General features: G+C 38.3%; 2 protein-coding genes across 3 annotated transcripts in view; both read left to right on the top strand.

Annotated features, from left to right (window-relative positions):
- Positions 1-22,366, top strand: part of LOC101586177 (ATP synthase subunit f, mitochondrial-like) — a 290,636-nt gene that overhangs the window by 110,687 nt on the left and 157,583 nt on the right. The window lies entirely within an intron of this gene.
- Zc3h11a (zinc finger CCCH-type containing 11A) overlaps positions 1-22,366 on the top strand; it is a 48,563-nt gene that overhangs the window by 5,345 nt on the left and 20,852 nt on the right. Inside the window, exons 2-10 of one of the 2 annotated variants that reach the window (XM_023708182.1) lie at positions 615-668; positions 1,933-1,992; positions 10,384-10,587; positions 13,169-13,288; positions 17,098-17,221; positions 19,740-19,943; positions 20,425-20,541; positions 20,779-20,859; positions 21,922-22,032. In XM_023708182.1, the coding sequence (XP_023563950.1) occupies positions 10,534-10,587; positions 13,169-13,288; positions 17,098-17,221; positions 19,740-19,943; positions 20,425-20,541; positions 20,779-20,859; positions 21,922-22,032 (811 nt within the window). In that variant the 5' untranslated portion in view covers positions 615-668; positions 1,933-1,992; positions 10,384-10,533. Of the gene's footprint in view, positions 1-614; positions 1,993-10,383; positions 10,588-13,168; positions 13,289-17,097; positions 17,222-19,739; positions 19,944-20,424; positions 20,542-20,778; positions 20,860-21,921; positions 22,033-22,366 lie in introns of both variants that reach the window. The other variant, XM_004625380.2, reaches the window with a different exon arrangement.

Here is a 22,366-nt window from a genome sequence, read left to right on the forward strand (position 1 = left end):
TTTGGAAATTTCTATTTTGTCTCCTCATACTGGTCAGCTTTATAATTTCAAATTAGTCTGTGATAGAAATAACTTACATTTAGGATTGGTTCTTTATAAAAGTGGAATATTAGGAAACAATTAGGAAATACAGTCTTTGAATTGCCCTTTTAAACTTTGGTGATATATTTTAAAAACCACAAAAACTAGGAGCTTTTGCATAATTTATGGTTAATATAAGAAAAAGTTAACAAAATTCAAAAAGACTCAGTGGGAATTGGATCACAAACCCTATATGACTATTCTTTGATGTGCCCAGTGTGCATTTCCCAAAAAATATTTTTCTAATTTAAAAAATATACTTAATGATCCTACTTAGTGATCCAAAGTATTGTATTTTGAACTATGAAGTTATGGCCTATATAGTCTTAAAACAAGCAGTCAGTATTTTCATATGTTAGGAATCATTGGTGAAATGAGTGAAAAGATCTCAGTGATCCTTGTGATACCTTTCCACTCTGAAAGTATGTTTCTTGACTAGGAAGCCAGAATGACAACTTTTAGTAAACAACTATTTAAAGTTTCAAACTGAATAACTAATGTAAGATCCCAATTTTTCCTTTTTTTCATTTTAGATTTGGGGATATTCCCTGCCCAAAAAATTCCTGGAAAATTGACTAGTATTAAGTGTGAGTAAAAGGTGTCCACTTTTTTAAGTTTTCATTTTAGTTTTGTCTAGTATTTGGGAAGATTTAGCCTAGAAATTATGTAGTATTCATTACACGAGAATCAAACTTGCTTTGGTACTGCGCTGGCTTCAAAACTTTAGAAAACTTGTTTCTGTGTATCAAAATACTTTTTTTTTTCTTTTTTAAAATTCTTGAATGGTAAATGTACCATTGTGAAATGAAATTTCAGCTCCAAATGTTTACCATTTTATTAACTGGGGTATGTGGATAATTAGTCTTTAGCTGTCACCATCAATAATAAAGAATTTGATGTAGGTTGTATAAGCACCAGTGTTAATGCCGTGCCAGTGATGCTGTTGATTTAAAAGAAGGAAAAAAAAAAAAGTAGAAGCTTTCTGTGTTCTGACAGTACCAGTTCAGAATGGCTGTAATGCTGCTCTGCCTTCTACAGCTTGCCACACCACTCTGTAGTTACTCTGTAACTGTACATTTCTATCTGTTTTGGTTGAACACTCCCTGATAATGATGATGTTATACATAGGTCCATATTATACACAGTGAAATATGGGTAAGGGATTTCCCTTCATGCTATTTTGTGGGCTGGGCAAATTGTAATGTCAACTTTACAGTTCCCTGGTATTTTAGTAATGAACCCAAATTTAAAGACTTACACTGTATTTTAAAGGGGAAACTTACTCAGATGTTTTACTTCTACACATTTGTGTGTATGTGTGTGTGTGCGTGCGTGTGTATAAGCCAGTTACTATATATGTATATTATATACATAAAACACTATATTTTTGCATACAAGTATGCTTTTATTATACACATAATAAAGATGGGGGAAGGTTTCTGTTTTCTTCTTAATAGGTGAAGAAATCTCGAAGACCAGAAATTGGATCTTATTGAATTTTGTTTTTTTGTGTGGTTTTTTTTTGTTGTTGTTGTTTTTTGCTTTTTGTTTTTAAATTGTTCGACTATGGAAGATGGATTTTTTTTTTTTTTTAATGATTCTCTGAATCTCAAGTTCATCTTTAAATGAACTTTTTTGGTTTTTGTTTTTGAGGAGATAACTAATGGTAGCTGTCTCCAGTCTGACAAAGGTTATTCAAATGGACTTAATCTTCCAGTAGTTGGGAGATGTTTTAAAAACACATCCTGTGTTTCAATTGTGGCTGAGAGGTTTCCTTGGCAATGTGAGGAAGAAAATTTTTTCTGCCTCATTATTATTAATTCATGGATTGAGTGTTGGTTCGACCTACAGGCGTAATAGATTGGAACTCAGTGAAGACACAGACGTTCCTGTTGAGAACAACCAGCTAATGTAAGTATGGAAAAGGGTCCTTTTCTCATTAAAAGAGTAAGCTATTTTTGTGTGTTTTTTTGTTTTGTTTTGTTTTGTTTTGTTTTGTTTTGTTTTTTTGCTCCGAATGCCTTCAGGGCAGGTTTGGCTGGCTTGAGTTGTGGGGATGGAACCACAGCAACCTGAGCCTGACTGCTTTGTTGAAGCAGCTACTTAAAGAACTGAGCTAAGGGGTAGGCCCCCTATTTTTGTAATCTAATAATTTTCCTGTACTAGTAAAAGATCAAAAAGCCATTATCCAAAATTTTATTCTTACAGTAGTTTACAAGCTCTTAGGTTTTGGATGGAAATATCACTTTTTGTTACCTTTTTTGGGGTAATTATGCACAAAGTAAAACTAATACAACCAAGTTGAAATCCTCTTATAATTCCATGTTCTTGGAGAGTGGTGCTGTTATGGTTTATTAAACATAGTTCTTTGTACACTTCTTTTCCTTATCTTTTTAATGACTGTGTAATGTTTTATTGTATGGGTATGTCAGGATTTGTTTTATACACACACACACACATATATATATATATATATATACATACTATGTATTTAGTACAGGGTCTCACTACACAGATTGGACTTGTGATCCTGTTTTCAGCCTCTCAAGCACTGGGATTACAGGCATGCGCCACCACACCCAGTCTCAGTTGCAGGCTGGGGGTGAGGGATCAGTGCACAGCACAGCATGCCAGGGGTTGGCTGCTGCACTCTAATTAGGCACTTTAATCCACTGAGCTATCTGGCTAGCCCTATGCCAGGATTTAATGAATCACTCACCGATAGGCAGTTTGAATTTTTACCACTTGAACAAAAGTAGCTCTAATGTAGTAATAGCCTTGTGTACATATCTGTGTAAACTCTTTCCAGGTTTTGGATGCAAATTTGTAGTTTTTTAAATACTCTTTAAAAAAGTTCCTAACAATTTACTGAAAAGCTCTTGATGTGAATGTGTCCCTTTTAGTAAAGACACTATTCTCTGGCCACATGCTCATTGGTCTTTTTAATTTTTGTCAGTTTCATTATGGTTTTTAACTTTGCTATCCTATAAAATGTTTTTTTTTTTAATTCAGAGTTATAAAAATACCATTTTTATTATATGGCTTGCCTTTTTGCATAGCACTGTTAATGAATTGAGAATTGTAGTATAGGGCTATAAGTAGTGAGCTACCACTGCTTTACAGTCTCTGTTTTTGTTCTTTAGGAACTTTTGGATATGAAGTAGATTTTTTTTTTTAAGGAACTGACCATTTGTGTTAATTTCAAATGCTATTTTTTTCATGAATCATACTTATGAGTTCTTTTGTTTGTTGACCCATGTATTAATTTGTCAGTATTACATTTAAACATTATTATATTTACGATCCATAATAATCAGGTACAGCAAGGCTCTTCCATTCCTTTTTTTTTTTTTTTTAATTAATTTATTTATTTAGTGTGTGTGTGTGTGTGTGTGTGTGGCCAGCTCAGCACACCAGGGGGCGGGGCTGGCTGGCATGTGGTGCTGGGGATTGAACCCAGGTCGCTGCGTTTTTGCTTAGCTTGTTCTAAGTAGGTGCTTTAGACCACTGAGCCATCTCACCAGCCCCTCTTCCATTCCTTTTTAAGTATTTTTTCAAACTTATTTTTCATTTTACAGTCTGGCAAGTTTCAGTAAAAAAAAAAAAAAAAAAAAACTTGCTAAATTTTGACTTGAATTGTATTATATGTATGTATTATTCCTGGGAGGAGTAGCTTGTTTATCCTGTACTCCGTTTTTCCATTATCCAGGTATTCAGTGCCTTGTTTCTTTTTTTTTAATGAGCAAAATATATTTATTGAGAGAAAGAAAGCTCCTGTCCCGAGAGAGAGGGACAGGAGGGGGGCCTGAGAGGGTAGTTCCCCCGGGTAAGTTGTCTCTTCCAGGGGACTTTTATAGAGGAAAACCATGTGGTGAGGCGGGTCTAAGGTGGTGGAAAAGACATGGGAGCTTGCTTAGTTGGGCATGAGGTGGGACAAAACTATGGTCAACCAATGAGATTACAAGCACCATTCCTCAGGTAAAATTGATTAAATCCAGTAACAAATGGGAAAGCGAATCACATAGCAAGCAGGCACGAGTATGGAACAGGGTCTCTTCCTGTTGGGAGTTGGGCTAGTGACTCATTTGGGCTCTTTCAAGTTGATTGATACTATTTAGGATATCAATCCCTAATGCCCATCCCTAGGGAAGTATGTAGCTGTGCTTCCTCTTTTTGTCTTGGTCTTGAGGTGTGGCCCATATGGCCCATATGGTCTATATGGTCTGTCTCTTCCAAGTTGCAAAGTCACCTTGTCTTCCATCTTGTCTCCTTGAGGGCCTGGCCCTGTCTAACTGCCTATAATATTTCTGTCTAACTTGGCTGCCTGCAGCATTCCCCCCTCTGAAAAAATAACCTGACCTGCTGTGAGTGAACTATGGGTGATGACTGTTCTGGCTTCTTCAAGCTGAAATGGGTCGTAGTTGTTGACCGGCAGTCAGATATATTCTTCAGAGGTTCTATCTAAAGGCCCTCAGTAGACACTAGGCATTTTCATTTCAGCTTTGAATCTCCATCCAATGATCTTGGTGGGACCTCTAAAATGATACAGGGAGAAAGACTGGTCTCGGGTGGGTGACCTCCAAACCATACAGGGAACCTCCAAATGACATAGGGAAAAACGATCTCTGGACCTGACCTGCATGAGTTTGTGTTCTCTGAAACCGAAGAATGAATTTTAGGAACAAACGGAGGTTATGAGCAGAATATATTTATTGAGAGAAAGAAAGCTCCTGTCCCAAGAGAGGGACAGGAGAGGGGGGCCCAAGCGGGTAGTTCCCCCACCCCCCTCAGTGCCTTGTTTCACAGTTGTTGTGTCTTCCTTTTAATACAATGTGGCTCTTGCATACTTTATTTTCTTATTATGTATAATTTTATTATGAATGGGACTCTTATGTGAATTATTTCTGGCATAGAGCAGAATTGCTGACTTTGTGTATCTTACATTTTTATTCAAATTTTTAAATTTTTTTTTTATTTTTAAGGAAGGCTCTAGAGGGTGTTCAGGGGCTCACTACTAGATCAGACTCATAGTGATCCATCTATGTACAGCCTCCCAAGAGTTGGGATTATAGGTGCGCTCCACCACGCCCAGTCCTTTTTTTTAAATGTTTATTTATTTTTAATAATTTTATTGAGAAACAAATAGCAGTGAGACAGTTTCAAAATCAATTAGTGGGACAGTTTCAATAATTAATACATTGCATATTGTTGTCTTCTTAATGGTTATTCATAGTACAAGATGCAGACATGATTTCCTGTCCACAAACACTATTAGTACAAATCTTACTATTCATTGAATTAAGAGAAAGTAGCTGTATATCTATCCTATTTTGAATATACAAATATAAAATGGTTCTTCATTTGTATCTCCTTTTTTTGTTTAGTTTAGTCACAAATGAGTATTCCATTGTCATTTAAATATTGTAGGTGTGTGAATTCAGCAAAATATTGCAATATAGTCCAGTAGTCCATAATAGTGGTAGGTTATCCATAGGACTGGCTAGGTCAGAAGTTGTGTTTTTGTTTTTGTTTTTTTTTTTGTGGAACGGGGGATTGAACTCAGGGCCTTGTGCTTGCCAGGGAAGCACTTATTCCACTGAGCCATCTCTCTGGCCCCTTGTCAGAAGTTGTTGACTTGAGCCTTTTACAGCTCAGCCTATTAATAATTAGGCTTTACTTTTTATACTTTCTGATGGATGGTTAAGGCCAAGATAAAGCAAGACCTATATTACAAAAATGTAACTTTTGTATCTGACAAGGTCAGTCTGATTCCCTCAGGATTTTTGCTGAAACCCTGTACCGCAGTTTGGAGATCCTTTTGTCAGTGTCAGCCATGGTGATGAGTCACGGCCATTGCCTGACCAATTTGTGCTCTGTGAAAGCCTGAGAGAATTTTTTCTCCTTGTGACTTTCTTTAGGCACACCTTACATTATTGATCACTTTACTCTGTAGCCCCATAATCTCCCTGATCAGAAAATTTGGGATACCACTGAGTTATGGGATGTTACAGTACAGGTTCTCCTATGTCCTGAGTCCTCACTGACCTTGAAAAGCTAGCATGCTCAGTCTCAACTGCCTTTTCAGCGCACCCAAGGGTGGGGCTGGCACAGCAGGCCCAGGGATTGAACCCTGTGCAGCTGTGCCTGCTTGCAGACTCTTTCATCCACTGAGCTATTTGGCCGGCCCTCAAAAAAAATTTTTTTTCCTGTTAAATGTGTTTGTCTACCAACACATAATTTTCAGATAGATTTTTTTGTCTCATCCATTTTTTTTTGTTAATGTTTTTGTTGTTGTTGTTACTGTGTGTATTAAACCAATGTGGGACTCTTCAGAGACTTGTACAAACTGAGAGTCATTTGTTCTAAGTGAGGTCTCCAGTAGTGTTGTAATCATGCTTCATTACTTAGGGTTTCTGATGCTTAGGAAGTTCTCTACTATTTACTGAATTTCTCTTTTTTCCTTTTTGTGATGCTGTGGGCATTGAACCTAGGGCTTCATGCATGCTAGGCAGCCGTTCCAACTCTAAGCTACATCCCTACCCCACACACTCTTTAATCTGTGTGTGTGTGTGTGTGTGTGCGCGCACTCGCGTGCGTTTGTGTGTGTGCGTGCATGCGAGCGCTAGGGGGATAAGTCTTGGTAAAGCATCCAGGCCAGCCTTGAAACTTAAGTTTCTGAAGAGTGGATGTTGCATTTTATTCTTGGACATTATACTTTTTAAAAAAATATTATTTTTAACTTTTTTTTCTTTCTGAAATCTTGCTTAGATGACATGGTTTTTAAACAGTCTATTAATGTAATGAAATTCCTAACATTAAAACCATTATTAGTCCTGAAATAAACATGGTTAGTCATGTAATATTACTTTTAGTATACATCTTGTTTAGTTAGCTAATGCCTTGTTTAAGATTTCAAGTCTAAAATCTTCTGGTTCTGAGCTCTCTGTGAAATACAGCTTGAAAGGCTAAATCTAAGGTCATAATCTCTTTTAAATTTCATCTTCTGGTATTTAAAGTTTCAGATGAGAAGCATAATGATAAAGTCTTCCCTTTAACAGTCTACTTTTTCATGTAAGCTCATATGATTCTTTTTTTTTTTTTTGGCGGAACCGGGGATTGAACTCAGATCCTTGTATTTGCCAGTCAAGCGCTTATCCTACTGAGCCATCTCCCCTGCCCCGATTCTGTCTTTATATTGGAATTCAGAAATGTTTATATGTATACTAGGAACATCTTTACAATGAAGTTCTGTCTTTTGATGAGCCTTTTTAAAGACTCAAGCCCATTTAATGTAGAGAATTTTTTTGGTATTTTTATTATCTTTATCCCATCTCTTCAGAATTTCTATGGACTAGAAATTTTATTTCTGGTTACTTCCATGTCATACATTTTCTCTCATTTTGACATGTCTTTTTTTGTTTTTGTACTGGGAGTTTTCTCCCAATGGTCTCTTGTAATCCAGTGTGTTTTTCATTGATTTTATTCTGTTATTTGTTCCCTTTATTAATGATTAAGAGCAGAGGCTAGAAATTTGGGTTTTCTTACAGTTCAAGATTTTTTTTTCCATTTATTTCCATAGTATTCATTTGTATCATTGCTATATCTTTGAAAATTTGTTGAGAGCATAAGATGTTAAAAGATTTCTCCTTGATTTCTGTATTAACTTGGAGAGCTTAAGAGAGGGCTAATTATTATTTAGAAATTTTTTAAAAGATTTATTCATTTGTGTATTTGCACATAATTGCCCCAACATTCTAATTCATGCTTTTTTTAAAAAAAAAATAATGTTTGCTATGCATAATTCAATGTAGGGAATTAATTGGTAGTACACATATGCATCTTGATCCTTTTTATTTTATACTATTTTGTTGCCATATCATAGTTTCCATTTTGTTTGATTAATCTGTGAGCTGTTTCTTGAACCTAGTAGTAATAGTGTAATTAATTTAAGTTTTTTGAGATTCGGTTTCAGGAGATTGAACTTCTAAGCCCCTTTTCTTCCTTGTAAAAATTTTTTGCTGTTTAATTTTGTTATTCTTCAGCTTAATGTTTTTCTCTTGCATATGTCTCATAGTTATTTGAGTATTCCATAAAAATTTGACTCCATTTCAGACAATTTTTAAAAATATTATTTGTTTTATGGTTTTGTACCCAAGGCTTTTGCATTGAGGTACATCAGCAGCCTTTTTAAAGGTTTTTATTTTTTATTTTTAGACAAGGTCTCATTGAATTGGTCAGACTTCCTGCCTCAGTCTCCTGAGCTCTTGGAATTATAAGTGTGTATCAGCACCCTCCTGAGGCACTTCTCTTTGTTTATTGATCGATTGGATACAGGGCCTCAGTGATCCTCTTGTCTCAGCTTCCCATTACAGGCGTGTACCACCATGCCCAGTTTCAGGACCAGTGTGGCATGAGGTACCAGGAATTGAACTGTCTCGGGTCTTTGTACTTGCCTGGCAGGTACCTAGACCACTGAGTTATTTCCCCAGTGCTTGGGGCAGTTTTTAAATTATTCTTGAACCTATATAGTGATGAATGCCTATAATCTTTGTTTTTAACATGTTATTTTAACAAGCAAGGGGAAACCAGGCTATTGCACCTTTTGCTGAGAAATCTCAGATAAATATCCATGTTCTTTGCTTACAAGTTTTCTTACCCAACAGAACAAAACACCCCTAAATTTCCTGTCACTTCATAACAAGAATCATTTTCATCTCAAGATTTAAGTAACATTTTTGACAGATTTCACCAGAAGCACCTTAAACACTTAAACAAAATATTAGGTGTAGCAGCAGTATCTTGAAGGGGTTTTTCTGTCAAGCACTTTGAATTCTTCTAGCCTCTCCTCATGACTTTAGTCCAAAGCTATGTCCATACTTTAGTTTTTTAATTTTAGTTTTGTGTTTTTACAGCAGCATTCACTTTTGTGTACCAAACTTTATATAGCTAAGTATTATCATACTATATAGATGTATAATATAGATGTATCACAACTTTTTTGAAAATTAGCCTCCAATGTTTTGGAAATTGAAGTTTCTGCTTATTATTTCTTCATTAGAAGTAAGATAGTGATGAGTGTTCTTGTGCATTATTACCTTGAGTATTTGTTGAATATTTTTTCTTTAGGACATTGTAGAAACTGGACTCATTGGATCAAAGGATATATAAATTTCAAGACTTTTGATACTTTGGTAACTTGAGGGCAGGTTTTCAGTGTGGCATACTCTTCTTGATAAGGACTTTACAGTGTAAGTTAAATACGCTTGAATTTAGTTTGATGTCAAGTAGTAGGTCAATATTTATGAAACGTGGTCTAGTATTTATGAAACCTGGTCTACTGGTGTGTGAGTTTGTAGAAAGTGCCTTCATAGTCTCTTACATGCTCTAAGTGTTTTGCTTTTGTAGAGGCTTTATTGGATATTCTAGTATAATGACTGTGGTATGGCAAGAGCAAGGAGATACACTGTTGTTTTGTTCAATCACTGTGTATGGGAATTGCCCTGAAGCTTTTCGTTTGCTGCTTGTTTATAATTGTGCATTTTTTTTAGCCACCTTCAGCATATAAGATAGTGCCACAGAGGTTTTCAGTTTCACAAGTTATTCTAGCCAAATAAGGTTTTTCCTAGCTAGTCATTACATACTAAGCAGAAACAACACAGATGTTTAAAACTTTTTTGTTCAGGTGTAAATACCTAATTTGTCAGAAATGTAGATTTGGCAAGTATTTTGTGTCAGATAATCCCAATTTTATTGAAAATGTAGATTCATGTGTTTTAACAGTGCTTATTTAAATGTTATGCTGAGAGAAAAATAAATAAATTTTATGCTGAGGATTGGCGAAATAGCTCAGCAGACTAAGCGCCTGCTTAGGCAAGTGCAGGGACTGGGGTTCCATCTCTGACACCACATGCTACTCCAGCCCTTCCCCCAGGTGCACTGAGCCAGCAACTGAGAATGGGCATGGTGGCATACGTCTGTAATCCTAGCGCTGGGGAGGCTGAAAATAGGAGGATCACTATGAGTCCCAGCTGTGTAGTGAGACCTGTCCCAAATACATACATACATAAATTTTATGCTGAAACAGTATCAAACACCAGAGTAATACAAAAAGAAAAGACCATGACTGTCCTTAACAAATTTACATTATAAATGAGAGCATACAATCACTGTGTTTATGAGGGTGTTTATGGGGAAGTGTATGTTAAGGTAGTTAAATATGCATTTTGATACTGTAATCTTACCAGCTTGATTGGCAGTTGGAAGAATTTAACTGAAATACTGTAATATATTGTCTCATTTTAGGATTGCATTTTAAAGACGATTTCTGTGCTTGAGTTGTCATTTGGAAGATTGGAAGATTAAGCCCATTTCAAGAGGACTTGGAAGTGGTCCTCATCTCAGAAGCAGTGGCTTATTTCAGAAAGCCACCTCTGATCTGAGAATTCACTCAGCATGTCTAATCAAGGAGAAGACTGCTATTTTTTTTTCTATTCTACATGTACCAAAGTAAGAACTATAGCTCCCAAATCAGGTCTTTCTGTAGTTTCTTTAATAAAACCTGTGGAGTTTTCTTTAAGTAATCGTTTTTATGTTTTGCTTTAGTTGTTTATTGTCTGCTGTTAGGTTTTTTTGTAAAAAGTAATATGTTTAGAATTCATTGTTCATTTTTTTGTTTTGTTTTGCTTTTTTGCTATGTAGTTCAGGGTTGTCCTGAACTCACTGTGTAGCCCAGGTTGGCCTTGAACTTACACCAGTGCTGGGTGTGGTGACAATCCTAGCACTGGGGAAGCTGAGCCAGGAGAATCACCACAGCTAAACTGCAAGTGAAACCCTGCCTCAAAAAGGCCTCACACCAATCCTCCTGCCTTTGCCTTCTGCGTGCTGGGATTACAGGTGTGCACCACCACACCTAGCCTGTCTTCGTAATTTTTCCATGTTCTACAAAAAGTAAAAAGCTTTTTGTGGTATACCCGCCACAAGCTTGCAAGTTGGAGTCCAGTCTGTACAACTTGGCAACTCAAAAGTTTCTTGTATCAAACTACAGAATTTAACATGGCTATGGCTATTGTTCAGTGCAGAGTAACCCCAAAAGAAAAGGCCCATGGCACATAGTCTTCAGTTAATGTTCTCATCTGTTTAGTACAGTTATAGTGCTTTGAAATTGGAAATACTTTGACTTAGAGCTTGCTGATTATTTTACAAACCTTTTATTAAATGAGTGCCAGAATTATGTGATACTTCTTAACATTATAAGGTTAAATATCACCTCTTTTCCCAGATTTACATTGCTAAAGGTACAAAGTCCTTGTTTTAATGTATTTGATACAGGGTCTTACTGCACAGCTTGGACTCTAGAACTCTAGTGATCCTTCTGTTTCAGCTGGGATTATAGGCGTGCAACACCACACCCAATCTCAGTTGCAGCTCAGCAGGGCTGGGGCAGGGCATGTGGTGCCAGGGACTACCTTCCAACTCCCATGCCCCCTTGCCTAAGCAGGCGCTTAGTCGGCTGCGAAGCTCTTTTTTTTTTTTTATTTTTTTAAGCTTTTCTACTTTATCTTTGTCAACATTTTTTGATTTTCTACTTGATTCTCTACAGCTCCATTTTAGTATGTTTGCTATATTTTGTTGTGAGGGTTGTGTAAATTTTTTTTTTTCTTTTTTTTTGCAGTACTGGAGATTGAACTTGGGACTTTTGTTGTTGGTTTTTAATTTTTTTTTTTTTTTTAATTTTTAGGAAGGGATCTACAGGGTGTTCAGGATCTCACTACTAGAATCGGACTTGTAGTGATCTGCTTGTTTACAGCCTCCCAAGAGCTGAGATTACAGGCACGTGCCACCACGCCCAATCTCAATTGCCTCTCAGGGCTGGGAAGGGGCGGCACAGCACAAACTTGGGAACTTGTGCTTGCCAGGCAGGCACTTATGCCACTGAGCTATCGCCCCAGCCCAGGATTGTGTAAATTTGTATATTACAGTAATTTCATTTATCATATTAATGCTTTGTTTAAAATTGGAAGTTTTACAGCTAATTTGAAGACATTATGAATATACCAACTATTATTAAGTTCCTGTTTTGTTGAGTGAAATTCTGTATCATTTCTTTTTTTTTTTTTGTATCATTTCTAATTTTTTTTTTTTTTTTTTTTCATGAAGCTGGGGATTGAACTCAGGCCCTTGCGCTTGCCAGGCAAGCACTTTTTCTTTTTTTTCCCCATAATTTTATTGATAAACAAATAGTAATGAGACAGTTTCAAATCAAACTGGTAGGACAGTTTCAATAATTCACACATTGCATACATTCTTCCTAGTGGTGCAAGCGCTTTTTCAACTGAGCTATTTCCCCGGCCCCTTTAATGATTTTTTTTTAACTTTTTATTTTTAAAAATTAAAAATAAGATTGTAAGCAGTTTTCACAATAGTGTTTTCAGATAAAATATACAAGGAACCATAATTATATATTAACACATAATATATGTTATTATTAATTAAAGCCTTATGTTATCTTTTTTCTGAATTTTCCCAAAGCCTAGGGTTATACAGGGCAGGATATGTGAAACAATTTTGCTGTAGTATTGTTTTTTAGGGAGTATCTAATATTACTACTTTTTTTTTCCCAACCCATCTGTCAACATAAGTTGCTGTTTCTGTTTTTGTTTTCTGTATTTAGGCCAGGGTCTACAGGGCCTATGGAGTCTCACTATGTAGATTGGACTTGTAGTGATTCTCCTGTTTTCAGCCTCCCACCTGCTGGGATTACAGGCACCACCATACCCAGTCTCCATTGCGATTTCAGCATGCCCTGCGGGCAGGGCCAGCATGGCATGCCTGTGATCAAACCACGGCCACTGAGCTCTGCCTAAGCAGGCGCTTCAGTCTGCTGAGCTATCAGGCCGGCCCAGGTCGTTCATATTTACAGATCAGATAATCTGTGAAGAAATAGGTTATAGGAAATTATACGTTTATTGCCCTTAGATTATTTTTGTTGTTATCTATTCTTAAATTATGTTTGTTTAGATTCCAGTAAATTTTTGTTGTGGATAGTTTATGTGGACTGTATTTCAGTGCTACATTCCTTTTCTAACAGGGCGATAGTTGCCCATTCCGTCACTGTGAAGCTGCACTAGGAAATGAAACTGTTTGCACATTATGGCAAGAAGGACGCTGTTTTCGACAGGTGTGCAGATTTCGGCACATGGAGATTGATGTAAGTTTTCAGTGCCACCATTAAATTTTTTGCTGGGTAGAAGAACTGTATACTTTCCTTTGTTTCATTTTTCCATATTGAGGATTGAACCTAGGCCCTGTACCTTGCTAATATAGTGCTCTACCACTGAGATACCCCACTTGTAGCCATTTTGGGTCTTGCTAAGTTAGCCAGACTAGCCTGGAACTTAGGGTCCTCATACTTAAGGCTCCTGACGAGCTGGCGTTTCTGGTATGCACCATCATGCCCATCTCACGACAGCGAAACTTTTAAAGGGGAAGCTGATTTATTGAAGTGGAAACATCAGACTATAGTGTCAAGTAAAAGATGTAAGTAAGTGTGGAACAAAGTGTGTAAACTAGGAGAGAAAACTTATGTTTTTGTTTGAATGCGTATTTTTAAAATCTGGATGTATAAAGGAAAACTTTAGTAGTGACTGTAGGAAAGGGACAGAAAGGACCTCTACCTTTTCTGTAGTTTATTTTTGTTATCTGTGGTACAGGTTCTGTGTTTGCCATTTTGCCTACTTGCTAATATAGCACTTAGTTTATAACTTCCAGATCACTAGTTGAGTGCTTCGTTCTTTGAAGGATGTGATCAAAGCACAAAAAAATTGAATCACCAGATAGGTTGATTTCCAGTTGAGGTATGACAGCTTGATTTGCTTCTCATACTATAGTCAGGTATTCTTTTCATAGGCTATTTGGTTCCATGATTTTTTCAAATGTTGCAATTTGGTTGGTCATTCTACTGTTTAAAGTGATCCTAGAACATACACTGAAGTGCAGTAGATATTGTTTGTAAATACATCTGTGCTTTACAGAGAAGGTATGAATGTTAGGCAGGCTTTGTTCAGCCGTGAGCTCAGTGCTGTTGGTCATGAAACTTTGTGTTAACAAATGAGCAATAAGATGACTAGAGCAAACACCTAAAGCAAACGTTGATTAGTCAGTGCAGATGTGAACAGAAGCTCACAAAAGTTCAACCAGATTAAACCCTAGAACTCATAACAGTGTTTCACACAAGTCCAGCTGGAGCCTAGAGCTAGAGCCCACAACAAAGTCTCATGAAGGCCGCTTCGTGGATCTGTGCTGGAAAGGCCAGAAGATAGTGGTGGAAGCTAGAAGTTTTATGCCAGTGGGATGAAGTTTCTGTGCTAGCAGGCTGAGGGATTTGAACTGGAGCTAGAAAGCAGCGCTCAAGGGAAGCACTAGAGCTCCCCCAAAAGAAGTACAGCCATCCTCACAACAGTGAGGTCCCGAGTTCCCCCAGCAATTAGGAAAGCTGAGCTCCCATCAGGAAAGCCAGTGTGACAGCCTTCTCCGTGAAGCCAGCAGTGCACTGTCTTACCCTCTGGAGCTAGGAAGTGATGCTCAAGATGAGGACCAGAGCTCCTCCAGAGTTCACTGGGAAAGCCAGCATAACAAGGCCCTCCAGCAGAACAGCCCAAGAGAACTAGCAGCTTCCAACAGCTTCTCCAAACAGCATCCCTAACAGCATTCCCACAGCTTCTCCTGTTCTACCTTTATGCTGCTGGCAACAATCCTCAGGTGGGCCTCCTATACCTAGTACCATGCTAGTTCAATTCATTTCAGTGTAAGAAGTTGACTGCCAGTTAGCTAGCTACTAAAGGGGTGGGGGACATGAAGAATTGAATGCAGAGCCTTGTGCTTGCCAGGCAGGCACTGTGCCACTGAGCTATATCCCTGGCCCCAAAAATAATTTTTTTAATTAGAAACAAAAGCTGAGCATAGTGACATGGTGGCAATGAATTTTTATTGTTTGCACATAAAGAAGTTTTAAAAATCAGACCCCCACATTCAAAGACCCTATCAAAAAATGGGCATTTGAGATGAATATACACTTCAAAAATAAAGAAGTACAAGTGTCAAATAAATATATGAAAAAATGTTCAACATCATTGGTCATTCAAGGGATGCAAATTAAAATAACACTGAGATCCCATCTGATGCCAGAAAGAATGGCTATCATCAAGGAGTCAACCTGTAACAAATGCTGGTGAGGAGGTGGTTAAAAAGGAACTCTACTCCACTGTTGATGGGAGTGCAGACTGGTGCAACCACTGTAGAAGTCAGTGTGGAGATTCTGCAAAAAGCTAGAAGTCCCATTTGCCCCAGCTATTCCCCTCCTGGGTGTTTTTCCAGATGAACTAAAAACAACACAGTGATTTATGTGGGCCTGTGCTTATAGTAGCACAGTTTGTCATAGCTTAATCTTGGAAACAACCCAAATGCCTATTAACTGAGGAATGGATAAAAAAGATGTGGTGTTTTTACACAATAGAGTATTACTCAGTTATATTTTTGTGAGTTGTTTCTGTTTTTGATGGTGGTGGTGCTGCTGGGGATCAAATCCAGAGTCTTGTGCATACAAGGCAAGAGCTCTACCACTGAGCCACATCTCTTGCCCATTACTCAGCTATAAAAATAAACTTGAGGCTTTTTAGAAATAAATGAGACCTGCATGTGCAAACATCATATTGTCTCAGTGTAAGAACTTGAGGGTGAATAAAATCTGAAAGGTACAATAGATACTGTGAAAAAAAAAGGGGGGGGGGCTGGAGAGATGGCTCAGTGGTCTAAAGCACCTACTTAGAACAAGCTTAGCAAAGCACAGGGACTGCGGTTCGATCCCCCAGCACCACATGCCAGCCAGCCCCGCCCCCTGGTGGGCTGAGCTGCCCCCCCCACAAATAAATTTAAAAAAAAAATAGATACTGTGAAAGGGCAAGAAGCTATTCAATGAGAAGGAAAAACCTGAGTGAGGAAAAGGACAAAGGAAGGGGAAAAGATATATTTATGTATATAGACAGAATAGCTTGAATAATTGTTGATTTTTGTTGGTCTATTGGAAAGAGTATATAATCGTTAGTTTTTTTTCTTTTTCTCTTCTCTAATTTTGCATGTTTATATTTGGTAATCTAAACTAATTTGAAGATAATATTATATAATACAACCACTACTGTCAAATTCTTACTTTGTTTAGTGAAATTGTGTATTGTCTCTAATACTTTTTTCTCTTTTACTAGTTTGTATTTTTAAAAAATAAAAATTTTGTTGTTTGTTTTGTTTTTTGAGACAGGATCTCATCAAGTAATTCAGACTGTGCTTGAATTCACCAAGTAACGTAGGCTAGCCTCCAACTCCTGGTGATTCTCCTGGCTCCACTGTAGTCATGTGTCACCATGCTCAATTTGGTGTCTTTTTGTAATCACTGTTCTCTTAGTATCTGAGGCGGGAGGATTGAAAGTTCAAGGCCAGATAGGTCTGAAGAAGAGCCAGTGTCTTCATAAAGAGGGAAGGGGATAAACCCATACAGTTCATCAGGGTATTAAATAGATAAGGTAATACCATGTGGCTTGTACGTAGAAGATACTGGTACAGAAAACTCTTGGTATTTGACAGTTGGTTCCAGGCAGCTGGGTGTGGTGATTCATGCCTGTAATTCTAGTATGCTGGAGGCTGCAGCAGGAGGATTGCTATGAATTTGGAACAAGCCTGAATTACATGTTGAAACCCTGTCTCCACCCCACAAAAAACAATCTTGAACTCACAGTTTCAAAGAGTAGCTATAGTTCATTGAGTCCATTCCATGTACTACATGCTTTATATGTTATTTCTTCTAACTTTTTTTTTTTTTGGCAGAACCAGGGATTGAACTCAGACTTCTTCTGAGCCATCTCCCTGGCCCCTTCTAACTTTATAAGAAACAAATTAGCCTTCCTTCTTAACTGGGAACTTTTGGGGACACACACATTGAAAAACCATGTTTTTTTTTTTCTTCTACAGAAAAAACGCAGTGAAATTCCATGTTACTGGGAAAATCAGCCAATGGGATGTCAAAAACTAAATTGTGCTTTCCATCATAATCGAGGACGCTATGTTGATGGCCTGTTCCTACCTCCAAGTAAAAGTAAGATCCATTCTTCTTTTTTTTGTACCAGGAATTGAACTCAGGACCTTGTGCTTGCCAGGCTGGTGCTTATGCCACTGAGCCAGGCCCCATTCTTAATTTTGTTTTTTTTTTTGGCGGAACTGGTGATTGAACTCAGGCCCTTGTGCTTGCCAGGGAAGCACTTATTTTACTGAGCCATCTTTTTTTCTTTTTTTTAATTATTTATTTATTTGTGTGTGTGTGTGTGTGTGTGTGTGTGTGTGTGTGTGTGTGGCCAGCTCAGCCCACCAGGGGGCAGGGCTGGCTGGCATGTGGTGCTGGGGATTGAACTGCGGTCCCTGTGATTTGCTAAGTTTGTTCTAAGTAGGTGCTTTAGACCACTGAGCCATCTCACCAGCCCCTACTGAGCCATCTTCCCAGCCCCTTCCATTCTTAATTTTAGAAGGATAGTTACTGTTAAGTAAAGTCCTGTTACACACACTGTACAAAATACTTCATATACATAGCCTTCTTTCAGTTCACTGAATAGTATTACTTCCTCTTTGCAGGTGGATAAGCTGAACCTTATTAAGCCTTAAATGATTTCTACCCAGTAGGAACCAAACTTCTCTGGGCATGCCAGATTAGATTGCACTAGCTAATTTCATTTCCCATTTTCTTATCAAACCAATAAGGTTTTCAAATGAAATTTGATTCTCTAGGCCAGTGGTGATGAGCTTATGGTATGCATGCTGCAGCAGGCTGTATCACTGAAAGCTTTGAAAGTATCACCATTGCTGCTCTAAACCGTGGTTTGGCCAATCTGGTCCTCTGCCTTTTTTTTTTTTTTTTTTTTCTGTACCAAGGATCAAACTCAGAACCTTGCATTTGCCAGGCAGGCACTTAAGCTGCTGAGCTATATCCACAGCCCCTCCTCTGCCTGTTTTGTAAAATAAAGATTTAATGCACTGCAGCCTTGTTATGGCTAGTTTTCTGCTACTACTGAAGAATGTATTGTTGAGACAACTGCCTGTGTGTCATCTAAAATAGCATACCCTATAGAAAGCTAAAATAACATAACCCTTCCAAACTATCCTTTAATGTAATTTTCTAGTGGCATTAGTGGCCATTAAAAAGCCCTATCTTGGGCTGGCGAGATAGCTCAGCAGACCAACCACCTGCTTAGGCAAGCACAGGAACTGGGGTTTGATCCCCAGCACCACCCCCAGTGGGGGATCACTGTGAGTCTGAGCTGCGTAGTGAGACCCTGTATGAAATACATTTAAAATAAATAAAGCTCTATCTGGGCCAGGTGTGATTGCATATCTGTAACCTCAGCACAGCATTCAGGAGGCTGACACAGGAGGATTGCTGGGATTTCAAGGCTAGGGTAGGGTACAAAGTAAATTTAAGGCCAGCCTGAATCACATCACAAAACCCTGTCTCAAAAAGACCAAAAAAAAAAAAAAAAAAAAAAAGCCATATCTGAGGCTGGGGTTATAGTTCTCAGCATTACAAAGATAAATAACAAGCTGTCCCATAGATTAAAATGTGATGGCTACATCTTTTCACATTTAGAGCAGAAAGTAGGTTCACTCTTTCTGGTTTGTTCAGACAAGTGTTTTCTACACCTGTTCCAGTCCTTACTGGGAATTGGACTCAAGGTGTTATGTGTGGTAGGTCAGTGCTGTATCACTGAGCTACACCTGTTTCATGATTAAATAAAGGGCTGACTACTCAGCTTTTCTATTTATTGTCTGTGAGATAGGATTTCATTGTGCAGTTCAGGTTGGCCTCAAACTTGCAGCAATCCTCATGCCTCGGCCTCCTCAATGTATTTTTTGGGGCTTTTTGAGACAAGGTCTCACTATGTAGGTTAGACAGGTTTTGAACGCACTGTGTAGCCCAAACCGGCCCTGAACTCAAAGTGATCTTCCTGCCTCAGCCTCTGAAGTGCCTAGATTACAGCCATATGCTACCACACCCTACCTACCCCACCATTTTTTTGTGGTTTTTGTTTCAATTTTGAAACAAGGTCTCACTGAATTGTTCTGACTGGCCTTAAGCTTGTGATGCGGGGCCGGGGAGATGGTTCAGTAGAATAAGTGCTTCCCTGGCAAGCGCAAGGATCTGAGTTCAATCCCCAGTTCCACCAAAAAAAAAGCTTGTGATGTCCCTGCTGAGCCTCCCCAGAAGCTGAGATTATAGGTGCAGACCACACATGACTTTTGTCTCTTAAAAACTAAGTCTTTGCTGGTCAGAAAAGCCTAGAATGTCAGTTTTAAAAATAAATATGTAGAACTTGGAAACAACTAATGTATGCATCTAGCCCTCTGTTTATTGTTTTGAGTGCCTCTGTATTTCCATACAATGAACTTACTGACTAAAAGCACATTTTGAATTTGGTAAGAGTTTAGAAAAAAAATTAAGTAAAAAGATATAAATGCATACAGTGAAAATGTACCAATATATTTATGCTTAAGTAATGAGCCAGAGATGTTTGTTGAATTGGGATTATACATTCTTTGTTCATTTGTGGCTGCTCTTGTGTGTTCAGCTGTGTTGCCCACTGTGCTTGAGTCACAAGAGGAAGAAGTGAAGGCTGGCCCGCTCACGGCTCAGCAAAACAAGCTGTCTGTTCAGTCGAACCCGTCTCCTCAGCTGCGGGGCGTCATGAAGGTGGAGAGCTCAGAGAGCGTGCCCAGCCCCACACACCCACCTGTGGTGATCAATGCAGCGGATGACGATGAGGACGATGACGGTGGGTTGGGCTGTGGCCCCTGTGGCCCTGCGTGCTCTTTTTTACTTTCTTTGCTGTACTGAAGATGGAATCTAGGGCCTCTTGCATGCAAATCAGATCCTCTGCCCCTGCTCTTTATATTTTATTTTTTATTATTTTGGTGGAACCGGGGATTGAACTCAGGCCCTTGCGGTTGCCAGGGAAGCGTTTATTCCACTGAGCCATCTCCCCAGCCCTACTTTTTATATTTTAAAACAGGATCTGGTATACTTCCAGGACTTCTTGAGGCAAAATCTTGCTAAAATGCCCAGGCTGCCCTCTACTTGTGATCATGAGGCCTTATATCCCAAGTGGCTGGGACTGTGGATGTGTGCCACACATCTAGGTGTATCTTTCTATGATACAAGTAAACAGGTTCATGTAGTAAGTTACTGAACAGACTGAGTAGTAAACCTGGAGGCCAGGTTTTAATTATAAATTTGTCTTAAATGTTGATACACAGACCAGTTTTCTGAGGAGGGTGATGAAACAAAAACCCCCACTCTACAACCATCTCCCGAAGTGCACAATGCATTACGAGTGGCTCCTGTGCGGAAACCTGGAGTCAGTTTAAAGCAAGGTAAGATGATGTTGTATTACTAGTAAAGCTTAAAACACCACCGACTATTCCATACTATTTTTAACTACCATTGAAGTTTAGTTCAGAGTCACTGTCCCTCTTCCCTTCGTGCTACATACATACACATACCCATTTTCTTAATCATGGAGAAAGTTCTTCAATGCTTACGATGAAGAAAAAAAAGCAAAAGTAAGAAAAGATCTAGTTTCTCATATGATTTCTATTTGGGTTTCTTAGGTGAAAGTTTAAATTTTGGAATAAAAACTCTGGAGGAAATTAAATCAAAGAAAATGAAGGAAAAATCCAAGAAGCAAGGTGGTAAGTCATCGCATGTTTTGGCAGGGTTGGTTGTAGGCAAGAGAAGAATAAGGACACTTGCAGAAACAACAGCCAATATGAGCAAATATATTTTGTTTTCTCTTAGTTGAAGTAAAGCACAGACTTATCTAGAAGGAACTGTGTCCTCAGAAATACAAAAAAAGGGGCCGGGGAGATGGCTCAGTAGAATAAGTGCTTCCCTGGCAAGCACAAGGGCCTGAGTTCAATCCCCAGTTCCACAAAAACAAAAAAATACTACTAAGAATGACATTGGGAGAGCAAAAATTTAACTTGTGGATAAATTGTTCCCAAAAGCTGCTAGGATTAGTCTGGTGTGGTGGCACCTGCCTATAATCCCGGTACTTAGGAGCCTGAGGCAGGAGGATCCACAAGTTCGAGGCCAGCCCGGAGCTACATAGTGAGACCCTGTCTCAAAAAAACAAGAAAAAATGTTTCTAGAATTTTCTTCTAGAGCTTACCTCAACCTTTGGCTAGCATGTATCTCTAAAAATTATAAGGTATGAAATGTATATGGAGAGAAACAAATAATTGATTGTGAGAATTCCTTTTAAAGCTTGCTGTGTTGAAACCTTGGAGTTAAGATTTTATGCATGATTAAGTTTAGACAGAATTTGGGATTAACACACTTCTGAGGTGAAGTCTAGAATGATGTTAACCTTTTTTTTTTTTTTTTTTCCCAGTACTAGAAATAGAATTCAGACCTTTGCACTGAGTTACATTCCTAACCCCTAATTTTTGAGGCAAGGTGTCATTAAATTGCCCAGACAGGGCTCAAACTTAAGATCTTCCTCTCTGTTTTCTAGAGTCTTGGGCCTGGGATTATAGCATGCCTGCTCAGTTCTGTATTTTGTTTCACACTGTGCCCAAGGGTCCCCCCGGTGATTACACTATTTCCTTGTAGGCATATATGTACAGAAACGTTGATTGGTTTGTAGTGACAGAGCAATCTGTATTTGACTTAATTGGTTGTAGAATCAAAATTCCTTACCTTGTGATAGCTGTATTTTTCACAAATTGTTGGTTTTGACTTGTCTTATTCAGAAGGTTCTTCAAGTGTTTCCAGTCTGCTACTCCAACCTCAGCCGATTCCAGGTCCTGAAAAAGAGAATGTTCGAACTGTGGTGAGGACAGTGACTCTGTCAAACAAACAAGGTAAGGCATAGGTAGATCCCAGAAAGGGCTTCTACTTTCATAAAACTGAAAGTGCAAAATTCTTGGGTTTGTTTTTTTTAACTTTTGATGATATTGCAGGAAGACTAGTAGTGTGTTAATTGAATATAATGATGAAAAGAGGCCAGATAGCATACGCCAGTACTCTCAGCATCCTCTTGAGGCTAAGGCAGGAGGATCACAAGTTCAAGCCCAACTTCAACAAATTAGTGAGACCCTGTCTTAAATTTGTACAACTGTACTGTTGATATCTGCTGGTCTGTGCAAAGGAGCAGTTAGTGCTTAATTTGTTTTTTCTCCTTTTTTTTTTTTTTTT

The sequence above is a fragment of the Octodon degus genome, unplaced genomic scaffold, assembly GCF_000260255.1.
Source record: "Octodon degus isolate 3935 unplaced genomic scaffold, OctDeg1.0 scaffold00009, whole genome shotgun sequence".
Taxonomy (NCBI): Eukaryota; Metazoa; Chordata; class Mammalia; order Rodentia; family Octodontidae; genus Octodon; species Octodon degus.